Raw genomic sequence first — 17,343 nt, forward strand, 5'->3', positions numbered from 1 at the left:
CCTGGGCATTTCATGAAATTTCTGCCTAAATTATTCTGAAATTTCATTACTGAAATTCTCTCATGGTTGTTCTCAATTCTTAATACCTATGAAAATTTTACCAAGGCAACCCATACACTAAGCTACTGCACTCATATGGTGCAAGAGCTAGAGGGACTAGAGGAGAAGTCCCACTTCACACCATTGACTCTTTTCCTGGCACCAGTACCAGCTGGCTTTGCTTCAGCTTTCAATTCATTGGGAGGACTGCTAGTTGGACACCAGTAGGGAAGGGGAAAGGGCATATAGGGGACAACTGGTGCACTTGGAAACGTGGTTGGATAACCATGCTTCAGTGTATCCAAACCCTAGAGCTTTGTGGCAGTCAGCCAAGTTTTGTCTTAATGAAAACTTATAGCTGAGATTATAATAGGGCAAATCATGTTAAGCTAGTCAACTGAATGAAGCTGCAAGGTTTGGAACACACCATGGCAGTAACCAAAACCCTGTTGTAGAAGCCTTTTCTTGTCATAGAGTAGACCTTGCATTACACTCAAAAATAAGTATGGAGAGTGCTGGTTTGTCAAATCATTAAAGGATAAAAAGATATTTCCTCAGTAAGCGATTACCTTTTATATTACAGGGTTTTTTTCCCTCCACTAATTTCCATCAGAATGTGGATTTCTGCATCTGAATTTCCAAATATTTGATGGAAATCTTAAAAAAAAAAACCCAACCCGCTCAAGCCTAGTTTTCCTCTAGTTTTGTGTCAATGGATTTCAATTAATCTCAGGGAAATTACCTTTGATTTTGGGGAAACTGCATAAAAGAGGAGCATTTGGATAAAATTTTTAAATTATGTGATTGTCTACTCTTACGTTGCAGTTACGATTTTTTGACCAGATATTCAGTAAAAAGCACTGTAACACTGATTAGGATTAAATACATGGATTGAAAAATTATAGTTAAATTAACTGTTAGGGAACTTGGTGTAGGCTGTGTTCATCCATTACACTGCGTGTTAAAACAGAGTCATTGTACTGTATCCAGTTTCTATTTATTGGAGAGTTTTAAAACTATAATTCATTCCAAACAAGTAAAATTTAAATTCACCACCTTCTATGCATTTTTCTATAAAGAATAAAATAAAATAAAAAAAGAATAAAAAGAATAAAATGTTTTGCTAACCCTGGTCTCTTTATATCATCATCTTCCCAAAAGCGCATTTTAACACTGCTGTCATTTTCCTAGTTCCAGCAGCCGAGCCCATAGAATATGCTCAGTTTCCTTTCTACCTCAATGGATTGCGTGAAACTTCTGACTTTGTGGAGGCTATCGAGAAAGTGAGAGCTATCTGTAATAACTACACCAGCCTGGGGATCTCCAGCTACCCAAATGGTTACCCATTTCTGTTCTGGGAGCAGTACATTGGACTTCGTCACTGGCTCCTCTTATCCATTAGCGTGGTTTTAGCTTGCACGTTTCTGGTGTGTGCCCTCTTCCTCCTAAACCCCTGGACAGCTGGGATCATTGTAAGTTTATTATAAGGGTCTTTGTTGAAGTCAAATTCCTTTCAGCATAGCTCTTGCTGTAGTCGGGAAGGTTTTGTTTATGTCTGGGCCTGTGGTGGAGTATGTATATTGCATCATTCATTATATATTTATTCAACTTGAGTGGGTAGGGTTCATGCTGAAGGTACAAACCTTAATAACCTTAATCTTCTGGCCACCTTTTTTGCAGGTTTAAAGGTTTCTTAGAAAGGTACATAAACTTTTACCCTTGCTCAAATGCACACTAACGTAAGAAATGAAGATGCAGAGGAAAATTAAGAGCTTTATTAAAACAATTTCTAATTCTCAATTCCCTCTCTTCTTTTGTCACACGTAGTTATTTTTCAAGGCAGTTGCTTATGACTAGCTCGTCTGTAAATTTTCCCAGTCATTTCTGAATGCAATCTTTCTGGAAAAAACTGAAATGCTTATGGTGTATGGTATGCACTGTGGAAAGCCTGTAACCGAGCTATCGAGGAGAAAGACCATAAAATTGTAAACTGCAGAGAATACTCCTCCTTACTTTCTGCAAGGCACCATAAGCCTCTCAGTAAACATTCAAGTTAAATTGAATGAATGATGTTCCTATGTTTAAGTTCCATAAACTATAGTATGGTTTATAAAGCGCCAGAAGTAGAAAAGCATAAAACAGTTACTAGTTTTTGTAATGTACATTTATATGACAGGTATGTTAAAAGGTAAATGTTTAGTCTAGAATATTTTTCATAGCACCTTATCAAGAGATTTATGTTATTATGCTTGATTCATTAGCTTATAAAATCATTTATTGTAGTGCATACTTTTTTTCCTTTGGAAAAGGCGTTTATTTTCAGAGTCCACCATTGCTTTTATAAGTGTGTCTATTTTTTTTTTTCCTACTTGGCTTTAGCTACTTTTAAAGTTGATTCTCCAGATTTCTTCCCCTCCCTTTTCCTCAGTTGTTTTGTTTTTTTTTTCCTTTGCAAGGTAGATGAAAGAAAAATAAAACTTCCTCTTCTATTTAACTGTTCACTTTGTCCATGTCAATCCCCCCAAATACCTTAAAAGCTCAGAGTCCCTCTGTAACCTGAGGCTCATCAGCTGATTATGGCATTTAGTTCCTTCTGTGCTTTAGACATCCTCATTTATATTTGCAGTTCTGCAAAAGAGAGATCAAATACAGGTAGTTGAAAGATACTTTTTTTGGAAGGATTGTCTGAAAGATGGGTGAAAAAGAAAAATGTACCTGTTGGGAGTATCCATGATGAGGAGGAACAAATGGTTTTTCAGCTCACTGGTGGATTGTAACTAATACAAAGCTGGTGCTTCATGTGTTAACTGGTTCTTAGAGTGTAATTTAGACTGGCTATTCAGCATTCACTGCCATTGAGAAAAATGAAACAAGTAAAAGCAGCTTGTCTTTGGGAATATAGGATGGCTTTGAGGAATGTAGTATTCCTATGGTAACCATGTTATTTTGAAATGTCTTTCTCCTCATTGTCTGGAGTATAAGAAGATGCTAATAGATGTTTGAAATCATCTAGGTGGTGGTGCTGGCTCTGATGACTGTGGAGCTGTTTGGCATGATGGGTCTGATTGGAATAAAACTGAGTGCAGTGCCTGTGGTTATCCTGATTGCTTCTGTTGGCATTGGTGTGGAATTCACTGTTCACGTTGCTTTGGTATGTAAAATCATGAAACGTTTTAAAAACATTTTAAAATAAAATGGTGGCAATGTTTAGATTATAAATCCTTACAGTTTCTTCTCAGTGACATGATTCTCAGAAGGAAAATGGTCACAGTTTTGTACACCTTTCTGTTTGTTTCAATGGAATAGGGTTGGTCTTGATGAGGTAGTTCTTAGCTATTGAGTCAGTCTCCCAGGAGACAAGAGAGGATCCATTAGCTGTGATACCCGTTTGTCTGATTGATGCAATTATATAGAGAAAAACAGACATCTTAAATCACATTGCTTCAGTCCAGACTCTCATGATCCTTGTCTGTTGCATCAGTGTTACACAGCCTTTTGTTGCCTCTTGCATGTAGATTCACTATCTTGCAAAAGAGAATTCTTCAGAGGAGTTTTTCAAAATCAGATAATGTGTCATTTGGTATTTCTGGACTTCTCGAATGTGAACATGTTTGAATTAGTGTTCCATTTGTAAAATCTGCACCACCTTTTCAGAAGCCATTGGCTAATAATACTGAGCACAAACAAGCAGTCTGTAGGAAAATATTTTATCTAGTAGTTTAGATGATGTATAGAGTTAAGGCACATAAAGTCACCCTAAATGAAAAGAATACATTGAGAGGAGCAATTGGATCCCTCAAGTGATGTCATCGTTTTTCCACTGCTGCTATAGATAGACTTTTGGAGGTAAATTAGTTTGCTAGGACTTGGAATAGTTTGGGAAGTGTTAGAAACTAATAGTGTAGAAGAGGCGTGATAAAGCTTATTCCTAAGGAGTTGTAGGGATGAAGGCAGTTCACTAGTGATATTGTTGCTTGGGCACTACCATGTTCAGCACTATTCCCAGGATAATTTTTTATGTATAGAACTGCTAGCTTTCAAATACTAAAAGTTTCAAAAACTCTTTTGAGTTAAATGAAATCTAAAAAAAAGTCACGGAAGCCACTACCCACAAGAATGAGATGCATACCTCTGCAATTTACACACCTGAAGTGCTTTCACCATGACATCAGTTCTTTTCAGGTGGAAATAGGCAAATCCAGAGACAAAAGGCTACTGTTGCAAGTAGGCATTGCTTCCAGAATTACTATGGTCCGACTCTGTCATCAGTGCTTACTCTGGTTGTGTGACTTCAGCAGCTGCTATGTAGTAGAACTGCAGGATCAGGCCTTCTTTTCAAGGGTTAGCCAGCTACAGAGATAACTTTGATAAACTGTAGTTTGGAGTAATTAACTGATGGAAAACTGTATACTAGGAGAGAGACTGTTTGGAAGGTTGTATACATCTGCCTAAGGAAATGGACTTTTTTGTTTTATAGGCGTTTTTAACTGCCATGGGAGACAGGAACCATAGGGCTGTGCTTGCATTGGAACACATGTTTGCACCAGTGCTGGATGGGGCCGTGTCCACTCTGCTTGGGGTGTTAATGCTTGCAGGATCAGAGTTTGATTTTATTGTCAGGTAAAGCATTTTTGTGTTTTGACTTTCTTTCAAAAATAAAAATAAGCATGCTTTTAATTTTCATTCACTTCAGTTGATCTGTCGTTTTATTACTCTGCATGGTGTGTCGAGTATGCTTATGTCATGGTCCTGCTTTCCCTCTGTTTTATTAACTCCTTGTTACTTGCTAGACATGGTAGTGTTTCCATTGCTGACATTAAAATCTGTTCCAGGAAAATCTGACACTTAGCATGAAGGAACACAAAAATGTCGCTCTTTAGAAAGTTTGCTAATGCTGGGTTTGAATTAGTTCAAAGCATCTCATATGTCCAGTATTAGCTGCATCTGACCTTTAGCCCTGAGGTCCTCCAGACTTCTTGTATGCACAAGAATTTGTATGCAAAGGACACGTGAACCTACAAACATTCAGCTGTGCTGCAAGTGACTCTCTCAGGGCCTTCCCCTTTTATCCTTATGTGGGTTTTACATAATGAGGAAAAGGGGCGGGGGGGTGGGGGGAGAGAGCCCTGTTTGGGAGCTAGGGAACCATAAATATGAACACAGAACTTCATACTAAAATTTTGTACAGCAAAGCCTAAAGACCCTTCTGTTTAGGACTACAAGCAGGCTGTTTCTTGTGAATATAATTAAGAATGTGAGTTCATCAAGTATAGAGGAAAGCTAGTCTTTTCTTGAGGGGAATTTGAGAAGTGCAATGAAACAGATCCTCTTCTATTCCAAACAACCTGGGGAGCTCTGCAAAATGGCTAATCTTAGAAGTAACACAGGCTCTTTGTGGTAAACTACAGCACACACACACAAATAATCCAAGCCCTAAAATGGAGCTGAGGTAGAACTGGGCCAAATAAAAATGCTCTGGAAGATAGCTTAACTACTTAGGTAGACATAAGCTGGATAGATGACTAGACTTAACTGACATCCATTTGACAACAAGAGCAACAAAATGTCAGGGGCAGGAACTGAGAGAATGACTGCTAAATCTCATCAGGCTTTCTGTTTATGTATGGAAGATATTTGAAGAAAGCAGGCAGTTTGCAGCTAGATCTCATGAAACCTGCATTAAGATTGTTACTATACAGGTACTCCAGGTCCTGAAATAGAATTTTTTTCTCCCCCAAACTACTATTTTTTACTTTATTGTATTGGTATTGAAGAAATAGAATTATTCTTTTAGGACCTGGTTTTGTAAGGGTTGGAACATTTTGACATGCGGATTATGTACAATAGATACATACTGATAGATTTAACCTAAATTTTCAGGGGTACATTTTTGGTGTGCTACTTTCCTTCTTAACAGATGAGATTTTGGCACACATTTTTGTGTCATAGCAAATGGAAGATTGTAGCAGCCCTTCACACCAAATTTGGATTGGATGTGCTCTCAGTTTATAAAATGAGCCTTTCAACTTTTCAACTTACGTTATTTTACTTCTTTAGGCCATCAGTTTCTGATTTTATAGCACAATCTCACTTCAGTTTGCCGTGTTTAAAAAATACAATAAAATAAACTATGGGGAGCCTGAGCATTGTTAGAGTGGGCGAAGAAGTTCCTAAACTTCCGGAAAGCGAGAGATTAGTCCCGCAATGTGGAAGATTAAGTAAATTAACAGACACTGTATACACCAACTGGTCAAAGCTATAATCCTTCTGTTTATTCTAACGTTAGATGGATGAGATGCAAATGTTTTTAATGCCTGTTGTTGATCTGTGTCCCAGTTTAAAGTTCTGGTGGTTTATGTTAGTAGAGTAGATTGGCTTGCTATTTTTGTTAATGCAGATCAGAAATTCCCAAATGTTTACAATAGCAGGATATTTATAGTTTTACAGGAGTCTGATATATTTGATCAGATATGGAAACAGGGAGACAGTAAAGTTAGTTGCCAGCTAGACAATGTAATCAGCAGACCCATTAGTAGCAAACTTGCCCTCTGTTCTTCTCCTTCTGCCTTCTCCTCCAGGAATTTACCAAGACTGAGTCCTTGAAATCATTACTTACAGCTCAGCCTTAAGTTTAGTCTGAGCCCCAGCTGTGCCGAATACCAACTAGCAAGACTTTCCTTTTACTGACAGGTTTACCTTGGTATTCATGAAGGATCCCAGACCTTAGCCCTCAGTGGTGGGAAAGGACAACTACTTGTGCACTTTTCTCTTCTTCATAGTATTTCAGCCTTTATGTTTGAATTGGCTGACGCAAAACAAGAGTATTCAGAGATGCTAAATTGTTCAACAAAAGATTAGCCTGCAATGCAGCTCTGCCATTGTGGAGCGCTCTTACTCAGTACAATGCTGAAGCTTACTATAGAATGGGCATTTTCTTTGCAGAAAGCGGGTTCCTGTGTTGTAAAAGAGTTGCAATTCAAGCTGTTTGGTAAAACTGGAACTCACAGAATTCTAGGCGTTAAGTTTGATTAATGAACGGCAAGGAAAACCCTTACCTGATATACTGTAGATTTAATTAGACATTCTGCTGTAAGTTGCAGAAGCATTTCACAGTGGATTAGCTGCTGGGAGAAGAGGGCTTCTTTTCCTTCTACACTAAATTGTTTAAATTCTACACCCTTCACTTCATTTGTTTGCTTCTGCTGGGTTTTCACTAATGGGGGCCCCTTTTCATTGTATTTGTGCTTTCAGTCCGTTCAGCCATTCCCTGCACATTCCATATTTTTGTGTTTGTGTAACACATTCATAAATAACATTACATGCTTCCAGATTCTGGGAAATTAACAAATGTAATTTTTTTCTTTCCTTTCTCAACTAACACTTTGGGGAATGTAGCTTCTCTAATTCAAAAGGTAAAAACCCCTTTATCTTATATGGAAAGTGATGTAATTGTTTCCTTTGATGTTAGTAATATGTTAGAGTTAATTTAGTATCTATATTATTTTAACATAGGAGTAATTTGTATTCCCTTGTTTCTAACAGTGGCTATTCTCTCCCCCAAACTATTTACACTGTACTTTAGGTATTTCTTTGCTGTTTTGGCAATCCTAACCATTCTGGGAGTTCTCAATGGATTGGTGCTGCTTCCTGTTCTTCTCTCATTCTTTGGACCATACCCTGAGGTCAGTAAAATTAATGGTGAACAGAAGAAATAATACAAGTCACCTCCTGTTTTTAGAAAGTATTTTTAAAATTTTCTTGGAGTATGTTTCTTGCTCTCAGGCTATTTCATATTTTTTTAAAAAGTGCTGTTTGTTACATAGTTGATACTACTCTATTTTTAAAAGTTTTTTTTAAAATAAGTCTTGCTTAGAGGTTGAACTAAGCAAACCCGATAATATTATTCATACTACTTGCCATAATGTGATATGCAAACATGTTTGTAAAACAAGGATTTCCCTCAGTATTTCGCAAAAGGGAGTTTGTTTTATACACATACCTTCTACTTTCCTACCTCACTGGCTGTGTTGCATTCTTCAAAGTGTTTTACTGAGCAGACCACCAGGAAGGCCTGTGTGGACCAACACACACAGTGGTGGTCTGCAGACCACACCTTGATAAACATGATTGGTCTGCCAGAATGTCCCCCCTGTCCAGTCACCTCTCCCTGCAGCATTCTCCTGCCTCAATGAGCATTTTTGATGTGGGGAAGGCTTTGCTTAGATGTTGATGACTTTACAGTAAAAGGTCCAAGTCCAGACTCCAGGATTCACAGATACCAACTTTATATTTGGTTGTTGATCATTCATTACCTACTCTGTAGTTAGTACAATTGCTGTTTTACGTGGGGGTTATCTTTATCCTGTGTCAGTAGAGTCAGTGTGCTGTGTTTTACGTGCGTGTACGTATGTGTGTGTGTGTGTCCGCAAGAATAAAACACCAGCACTGGTATATTTCAAAAGCATTTGAGTTCTTTCAATATTAGTAGAACAGTTTTGACAACAATGCATAGTTCCTTAATTCCTAACAGTATGCATGACCTGTCTCTTACTCAAACAGTGTGTGTGTGTATTATTACCAGATATACTGCTGTGATGCGTGTATCCCTCTCTCTTTGCAAACAGACACCGAGTAACCCTGTGCCAACCCACTGAGGTGATTTTATGAAATCACTGCTAATGCTTGCTGAAGGGGGAGGGGAGCCCACATATTATTTTTATGCTGATATTTACAAGCAAACACACAAGTGCATGCACATACGCACATATGTGCTCTTCCTGAGACGATGATACCCAGAGGAGTCTGTGTAGTCTTGTTTACATACATATCTGCAGATGGAGGTTGTGTCTTTTGTACTTCTATTAATTTTTTCAGTATCTATGTTCATCAGAAAACTGTTGCTAAAGTTGTTGTGGCACGGCAGGGTGTATTTGGCAGGACATAGTTTGTGTCAAGCACTAGTGATTGAAAGGGTAAAGCTAGCTGAATGTAACCAAAAGCATTGCTGTCATCAGGTATCTCCAACCAACGGACAGGACAGATTGCCCACACCATCTCCTGAGCCAGCCCCCGGTACTGTGAGGTTTGCACTGCCACCTGGCCACACAAATAATGCTTCGGATTCCTCTGATTCTGAGTACAGCTCTCAAACCACAGTGTCTGGCATCAGTGAAGAGCTGCATCAGTACGAGGCCACACGAGGCCCTGGGGCACCAGTCCACCAAGTAATAGTGGAAGCGACTGAGAATCCTCTCTTTGCGAGATCCACTGTAAGTGGCTTTCATATCTACTAGCAGGAGGGAAAGAAGAAGCTTTTCAGTGTGTTTTGGGTTTTTTTGTTTTTTTAAAAAAAATCTATTTATTTTCATGGAAAACTCTTTCTGACTGATTGTGATTTGTGACTTTATGAAAAAACATGTTAGCAGGGAGTGAAGGTTTTCCTCATTCTCTTCTTTATAACTGAGTTGGGAGTAAAGTGGTGGTACAAAAGCAGGGTCTTTGGCTATTACAGCCCATTGGCACCAGCCACAAGAGAGAGCTCTCAGTCTGTTTGATGAGTGTTTTCAGAGAGAGAAGGAGGAGAGATTACCAGTTCCCAACCTCTTTCACACAGCTCCTTGTGGATCACTGTCATTTGCCTCTCTATGACAGCACATTCCGGGCAGAAAGATTAGAGCCAGAAGAACGTAGTTTCAGTGTTGCACCAAATCTTGGGCCTTGCTGCATCTTGCTACTGGGTTGGCATAATTGTGATTTCAAAGGGAAGTGATAAAGCTCTGTCTCCTACCCCTGCTGATGTTGCATGCTGAGCTGCAATGCGGATCTGGTTTTGTTCAGCAGAGGCCTAGAAATAGGTACAAGCACAGCCACATTTGAAGTTGGTCACGGTTTATTGACTGATGTAGCTGCTGTGCTTCACGCTCTTTATGGAAATCAGAAAACAGATTCCTACAGTCTATACAAACTACTCTACTAATATCCTGTGTATGTTCCCTGCATGGAATAGCCTTTTCCAAATGCCTGCAATTCTGCTTGTTGAGTTAAGATCAAGTGCTTGTCACCCATCCCTTTGAAAAGATGGAGCAGCATGTGGGAAGCTTACAATAATGTTTTCAGCTGTCATCCTGTGTTTTTCTGAAGATATGCTTTCCAGGTTTTAATAACTTCAGACAAAAACCATGGGAAAATCAATTATCAGATTCCACAACATTCCCTCTGTGGAGTCAGAGCACGATTACAATTATTCCCAGCATAAAATATAAGCAGGCAGAGTATTTGTTTGCTTTGCTTTGTCAGAGGCGTAACCGTGCGTGTCTCTCTCAGGTGGTTCAGCCGGAAGCAAGGCATCAGCCGAGTCCTAGGCTGCAGTCGAACCCAGAGCCCAGCACGCAGCAGCCGTGGCATCAGGGCAGACAGCCCAAGAGGGAAGCGAGGGAAGGGCCGCGACCACCTCCTCACCGCCCTCGCAGGGACGCTTTTGAAATTTCTACCGAAGGGCACTCAGGACCCAGCAACAGGGATCGCTTGGGCCACAAGGCTCGTTGCCACAGCGTGAGAAGCCCGGCATTCGGGGCGGCGGGCGCTGCAGGAGCGGCCTACTGCCAGCCTATCACTACTGTGACTGCCTCGGCCTCCGTCACTGTCGCTGTCCACCCTGCCCTGCACAGCCACAGCTCCCGGGCAGCGAGCTTCCCATCCTTCGAGGGACACCGTGAAGCTGGCCACGCGCCATTTGAGGACCCCCATGTGCCTTTTAATGTGAGGTGTGAAAGAAGAAATTCTAAAGTAGAAGTAATAGAACTGCAAGATGTTGAATGTGAGGAAAGGATACCTGGCAACAGCTCACAATAAGGTAGGTCCACCCTGTGTAACTGCAAGCTTTGGGTTGTGTCAGGCAATGGTGTGATCAAAAGAAAGAGGAAAAATAAAGTTTCTCAGAGTTTCATTTCCCATGAAAATTGTGAAATCCTTTCACTTTCCTTCCTCTCATCATTCACCTTTTCACAGAAAGCACTACTTACAGGTCACATTAAATCTGCTAAATATGAATATAGTACATTTTGCACTAGACATGAGGTTGGCTAAGACACTGTTCTCCAACACTAGGAAGTCATAGTGCATTCAGATATGAGCTACTTCAAAGAGCCTTGCAAAATGGATAAGTACATCATACAATCCCAGTTTACCAGATGAGGAAAATAAAGCAGAGATGCTGTCTGTATAACATCTTCAGAGCCATATGACTGCCTTTACCATTGCATAAGTCCTGTCTTCTGACCCCTGAATCAGGCATGCTCTAAAACGTTATATAAAATGACATTGCCTAGGAGAGTGTAAAATTTCCAGCTACTTCAGGAGTTATCATCTCTTGAATAAAATAGTCTGTGAAAGAATTTGAAGTCCATAATGAGGACTGACTGAATCCCTCTGGAAGATGAGTCAAGTGAGAAGTGTGAAGTCCTACCATGCCTAGTGCACTGCTGCTCTTTGGGGGTCCTCCAGAGACCTACCCAGTGACCTCATACACTGGAGGTGTCTGAGCTGACCCCTGCCTTGCCAGGGGCAGCTGCAGTGGCTATGGCTGGTTTGCACAGGATAGAGCTGCCCATTGAATTTTTTACACTGAAAACTTACTGGGGCTCTTACCTGAAAAACTATTTCTCACTATTTTTACAATGTTGTTCTCTTGCAGGGGAAACAGAAGGTGTTAGAATAGTCACTTATCTGTGATAAGAAGATAAGAGATTCCTCTTTTTTCTCTTTGCTTGTCTGAGCTTTTCAGTGACAGACACCAGTTTGAGCAGAGCAAGTAATTTTATTTAGATTCTAGAATATTTTGCACGTACACATGCATGCAAGTGTATGCACACACACAGTTTTAATGGAAAGTTTTATGATAATTCAAAATGAAACCACCTTCTGAATTATGTCTCTCCAAATATCTCAAAGCATAAATAGACATGAATACCTTCAGTCTTGCAGTCTAGAAATATGACAAATAATAGTATTCACAGAACAAGGAAATATTTGGGCTTAGCTTTTTCAAGATTATGTGAATGGTAATATGAGACTCTTAAATAAGCTCAGTATTCAATGTAGCATACTTCTGCTTCAACTGTTCACTGAATTTGTCACAGGTATCTAAAAATTTTAACCTAGAAATTAAAGCATCTACAGTTTTTTAAATTTGCATCAGTATTTCTTCACCAGGAAATTAATGACTGAGATGAAAGCAGAGCCAGCATTTCCTGACTGCTAACTCTAACCACAAGAATCATTAAATGAGTTGGCTTAGTATGATTTGTTTGTGTTTCTTGAAATTTAGTGAACATTTGCTTTTTTCTCTCTCCTTATTTGTACAGGGTAATAACTGAAGCAAAGAAGAGGCCAAAGATGGAAAACTGTATTCCAGAACTGCTTGAAGAGAAGAACTGCTTGAAGTTGTAGAAAAGGACATGCTGCATCAAGACAACAGTTCACTGTTACTGTAACCTATTGTATTATTTTGTTAAATATTTCTTTTAAGTATTTAAAAGATGTACACATATGTAATATACAAAAGAATGATGTAAAGTAGTATAATCTGGAGTAATTTGCCTTTGGGCAATAGAATGGGGACAATATTGTGTGCTCTTTGTACTTTTTGTACATTGATATCTGTGCCACAACTAAGCTTAATCTAGTTCTAAATTTCAGCATAAGTTGCTGCTGCTTAAATATTTTATAATTTACTTGTATAATTCTATGCAAATATTGCTTATGTAATAGGATTTTTTAAAGGTACATGTCTGTTTAAAATATTTTAAGTTTGCGTATCACAACCCTGTGGTAGTATGAAATGTTACTGTTAACTTTCAAACACGCTATGCGTGGTAATTTTTAAAATAAGCAAATATGAAGAAAAGCAAGTTAATCTGGGAGGCTTAAATAGACTTAGCTATGTGCAGGTTTTGTTTTGCTGTATGTGTTCAAGTGTGCACCTGGAAATATGCATGCTTTTGTGTGTATGTTCCTGGTGTACTGTAGTTTCTCTTTTACTGTAGGTTAACACTTGGTGGGTTTACAAACCCACTGATGCTGATGTGAGTCTGGCTTTCCCTGTTAGAAGGCACTAGTGAAAACTCTGTTGTTGTTTACCAATATATACAACTATAGACTGCCATCATCAACGGCCCAACTCAAATACTAGAGAAGACAGGGAGTTGAGGTTTGGAATTATGTTTCTGTTCCCAAACCCTTTATGACTTGGTCCACATGAGTTTGGTCAAGTCACTTAACTGCCCCATGCCTCAGTTTCTTGTTCTGTAAAATGGTTATAATTACACTTACCTACCTCCCAGGAATGTTGTGAGGCTTAATTACTGTTCATATAGTGCTTTGATTTTTTTTTCCTCGCAAAACATGCCAGGTAAGTGCAAGCACTATAACCATTATTTTTTCACTTCCAAAGGTGCTGGATATTGAGAGGTGCTGGTGGTTACAGAAATACAACAAGCATCTGCCTTATTTTGATACTGTTAATTGTGAATGGCATTAGAAGCTGAATTGTTTGATGGTGAGCCACAGCTTAGCTGAGTCATTACAGGATTGAAAGCATCTTTGGTAACCTTATTTTCATGGCAGGAAGGAGTTAAGAGTAAGTGATAAAAATCAAATGGAAGGAATTTAAAAAAAAAAAAAAAAGTATTTTCATCTTTTAAATATAAATGGCTTTCTGGTGGGCCAGGACGGTAAAGACATGTAAGGCCTGGGTAGTTCTTTTCTCTATTGTTTGTGTTTTCCCATGCTGCATTGGCACTTTTAATTATAACAGCTAAACTGGGATCTCTTTGTGAAACTAATTTAGCTTTTTGTACTATTATTTTTAAACTAAAAGGGGATTGCTGCAGGTGAAGGGTCTGGAAAAACACTACAATCTGTGTTCCAGTTGGAAACAAACCCTAGGAACGAAGAACCTTACTTTAAAATAATGCAACACAAGTTTTCATTATCTCTGTCTTCTTTTTTCATCTTTTGACTGCCCTTCACCAAGCTGTTTTTTTAGAGCAGGTAATTCTTCAATTTTGTATTCAGAGCCAAACACAACCAGTATTCAGTTTCTAAACACAGCAGTGGTGGGGCTTTTCTTTATATATACCTGAACAGCAGTGGCCAATTCTTTGATGGGAAAGTGTTTTTCTCCAGTGGCTTCAGGGAGTCTATCTTTGCCCACAGACCTTGCCAGCAAAACGAATGGGGATAATTAGAATGCACAGATTTCCACGCCTTTTTTGCTCACTTGAAAACACTTTGATATGAGGCACTTGTTTACAGATCTCCAATGTGAACGCTCGAAGAGCAGGTGGTGAGAGCCTGGTGTCATTCCCGTGATACATAAGCTACTGTTTCAGTGCACACCAAGGGTTAACGTCACAACTGCCTACTGGTCCAGTTCACTGTCTAACACGAAAACTCTTGATGACAAAAAGATGAGGGGCCCCAATTTAGCACTAGCAGCATAGTGACCTCAGATCATACAATTTCTGCAACAAAACTGTATGATACTAATTGGAAGCTACCTTCAACCACCAAGCTTGTGCGCCCATGTGTCAGAGGTTGGCAAGGCTCCCACTGGCACCACTCCGTGCTGCAGGCTGCCTTGCTTCCTGCTCTTCCTCAGGAGGGAAGGGGCCCAGGGCAAGCTGCAGTGTCTCCCACCTGCCCCTGCCCAAGTCTTCCTGCGTGCTTGTGTGTGGGTGAGCTGTCTGCTGCTTTGTGCACAATGTAGACCTTCTTCTTCGATAGTCACATTGGCAAGGGGAGAACTCAGTGGCTGGCAACATTTATTTTGTTTTGGTTTTGTTTCTTAACTTTTTTTAATCATGGGTGATATTTATATTTTTGTACCATAAGAATGTTTTTCTTACAGTATTTGTCATGCCAGTTTATAACAAACAAAATGCAGGGATTTTATTTCTATTGGAAACACTATTACAGTTATGTTTTTACTGTTTAATGGATTTTTATTTGTATAGAGTGCTTACTAATGTTAAATAGGAAAGAGTATATAACATTTACATTATGGACTCATTCTAGCTGTTAGTGTAAGGAGTAAAAAGGAAAAAAAAAATATTCAAACTGGGTCTCATTGCCTGCCTTTTTGGTAGGAGTGGGTTTGTGTCATTTCAGTTACAAAGATAAAATTATGCCATATAATTTATTTATATGAAAATTTATTTTTGTAGTGTACATATTAGTCATCAAGTCTTTTGACAGAAGTATATTTTTAAAGAGTTTATATGTAATGATGATACCATTATGATTTAGAACACTGCTGAGATACAATTACAGTGCACACTTTTCCTTGTAAACCCCCTGGAGAAAATAAAGTGTTTAACAGTGTTAAGAGAGAAAGAGAGTGTGAATATTCATACAATTCTGAACTGTGTTTTAGTTACCATTTGTGATCTAGTGGTTCTCAGTTTAAGCTTTGAATGGTAATTGTACAAACTCTCTAAATATTAATGTTCAAACACTGATAGAAATTCTAACATGAATAAAAAAAATTATAACTAACTGGCTATGGATTTGGTTGTTTATGGAATGCTTCTTTATTTAGGTTATTTAGGTTGTCTCTGAAGATGCAACCATGCAGTAATTCTGATTTGGAGCATGAATCTGAGATCTTTCAGTATTTGGGATGTATGGGATATTCAGATTTGCCCATTTTGGAACCATTTGATAACCTGTCTTAAGAGTAGCATTACAGAATCACTCTGGTATTTTCTTCCACTTTGTGGAAGAAAAAAATGTGTTGAGTTCTGAAAACTACAGCCCTCCATAAGAAGGGAGACTCTTGACAAAATTCCCTCTGGGAAGCATGCTACTGCTTGCCAGCCAGGGTGCAGGTCCCCTTGTAGCCCCAGTTGTGAGGGAGGAGAAGCTACAGTGGGCAGCTGAGAACAGTGTAAGTAGCAACATCTGCCTTGAGGTCACTTGCATCATAAACCACAGCACGGCTTCTCCTGTGCAGATACTCTGCCAAGCGTTCTTCGAAGTGCCACAGAGCCAGCAGTCCTTTATCCTATAAACATTAGATTATTTTTTTTACATGACTCCTCTAAACTTCTCATAAGGTAAAAGCCCAAACATGTCTTGAGATAATTTATAATTCAGCCTTTACTTTCCATGGCCAGAGGAAATACAAATACAATTTTCTGGTTTTTGTTTTCTGGAAGTTTAACCACAAAAAAGAAAAACACAGAGTTAAAGGACTTGAACTGCAAAACTTCTACAGACATATGTTTTTGCTAGTCAAAATACTCTCCCTCACACCCTCAGGATTAGCCAGCCTGAGTCAGGCTGCAGATTTGGCTTTTGTGCGCGCAGCCCATGAGAATAGTGCTCACTTAGGCCTTTGCTTTAGCTCAGCTCACTCACTTCATCTTTTATGTCCCAGCCATCCATGGGTCCCAGCAGCTCCATTCACACAGCTGGAAACCATGTAAATAAATCAATACATTCTGTCCATCAGAATACAGGATTTTTTTTTTTTCTATAGACATTCTGTTTTGCATCAACAATAGCTATTTACATGTTAATACTTGTCATGTGTAGGTTTCTTATCATTTTGCTGTCAGTCTGATTAACCCCAGGTAAGAGCTTGATCTGTTTTTGGCAGAAATTTGCCATATTTATTCAGGCCTTAAGTAAACATGTGGCCAAATTTTTGTTGGCATAATGCATGTATTTAACAGCTTCAGGAATGCTGCATGCTGCTAAACTGCAGCAGCACTGATGTATGAACAGGTGTTTAATTTTTGTTAACTTTTACTCCCAATGAGCATTTGAGACACTGACTGTTTATATCTGAATATACCACTGCCAAATTGTAATTATTTTTAATGTTTTCTTAGAGCAATGAGAACAATTACTACTTTCCAACTCCATTTAATCATTCTTGTCTTTTTTGTTGCAAACATGTTGAATCTTATTGCTAGAAAAAGGTGCATGCCAGGAAACTGCACTACCTAGCTTGAGCGGCTTGAAAAAGTACACACCCAGTTTAACTTCCCCCAGTTAATTTCAGCTAATTAAGCACAAAAATTAAGCACTACTCTGCTCTGACAAGAAAAGAAAAAAAAAGTTTAACGTATATGCTGGTATATTTGATACTGCAGAAATAATTTTGCCCCTACTGACACTATGTTAGCAAAAGAAATCCCTGGCTCAGATACTTGGCTGTCTGCAAGTGATCTGGGCCACTTATCACCCTACCACAGCTTTCCTTACGAACATTTCCACTCTCATTTTAACAGCTTTAAC

At 39.0% G+C, this 17,343-nt stretch overlaps 1 protein-coding gene across 7 annotated transcripts in view; it reads left to right on the forward strand.

Annotated features, from left to right (window-relative positions):
- Positions 1 to 15,605, forward strand: part of PTCH1 (patched 1) — a 73,409-nt gene extending 57,804 nt beyond the window's left edge. For 6 of the 7 annotated variants that reach the window (XM_086868357.1, XM_086868358.1, XM_086868355.1 and 3 more), the window contains 7 exons: positions 1,231 to 1,511; positions 3,053 to 3,190; positions 4,517 to 4,659; positions 7,622 to 7,721; positions 9,054 to 9,308; positions 10,363 to 10,891; positions 12,402 to 15,605. In XM_086868357.1, coding sequence (XP_086724483.1) covers positions 1,231 to 1,511; positions 3,053 to 3,190; positions 4,517 to 4,659; positions 7,622 to 7,721; positions 9,054 to 9,308; positions 10,363 to 10,890 — 1,445 coding nt within the window. In that variant the 3' untranslated portion in view covers position 10,891; positions 12,402 to 15,605. Of the gene's footprint in view, positions 1 to 1,230; positions 1,512 to 3,052; positions 3,191 to 4,516; positions 4,660 to 7,434; positions 7,452 to 7,621; positions 7,722 to 9,053; positions 9,309 to 10,362; positions 10,892 to 12,401 lie in introns of those variants that run through there. The other variant, XR_015280661.1, reaches the window with a different exon arrangement.
- Positions 15,606 to 17,343: the final 1,738 nt, after the last annotated feature.

The sequence above is a fragment of the Cyanistes caeruleus genome, chromosome Z, assembly GCF_971803275.1.
Source record: "Cyanistes caeruleus chromosome Z, bCyaCae1.hap1.1, whole genome shotgun sequence".
Taxonomy (NCBI): Eukaryota; Metazoa; Chordata; class Aves; order Passeriformes; family Paridae; genus Cyanistes; species Cyanistes caeruleus.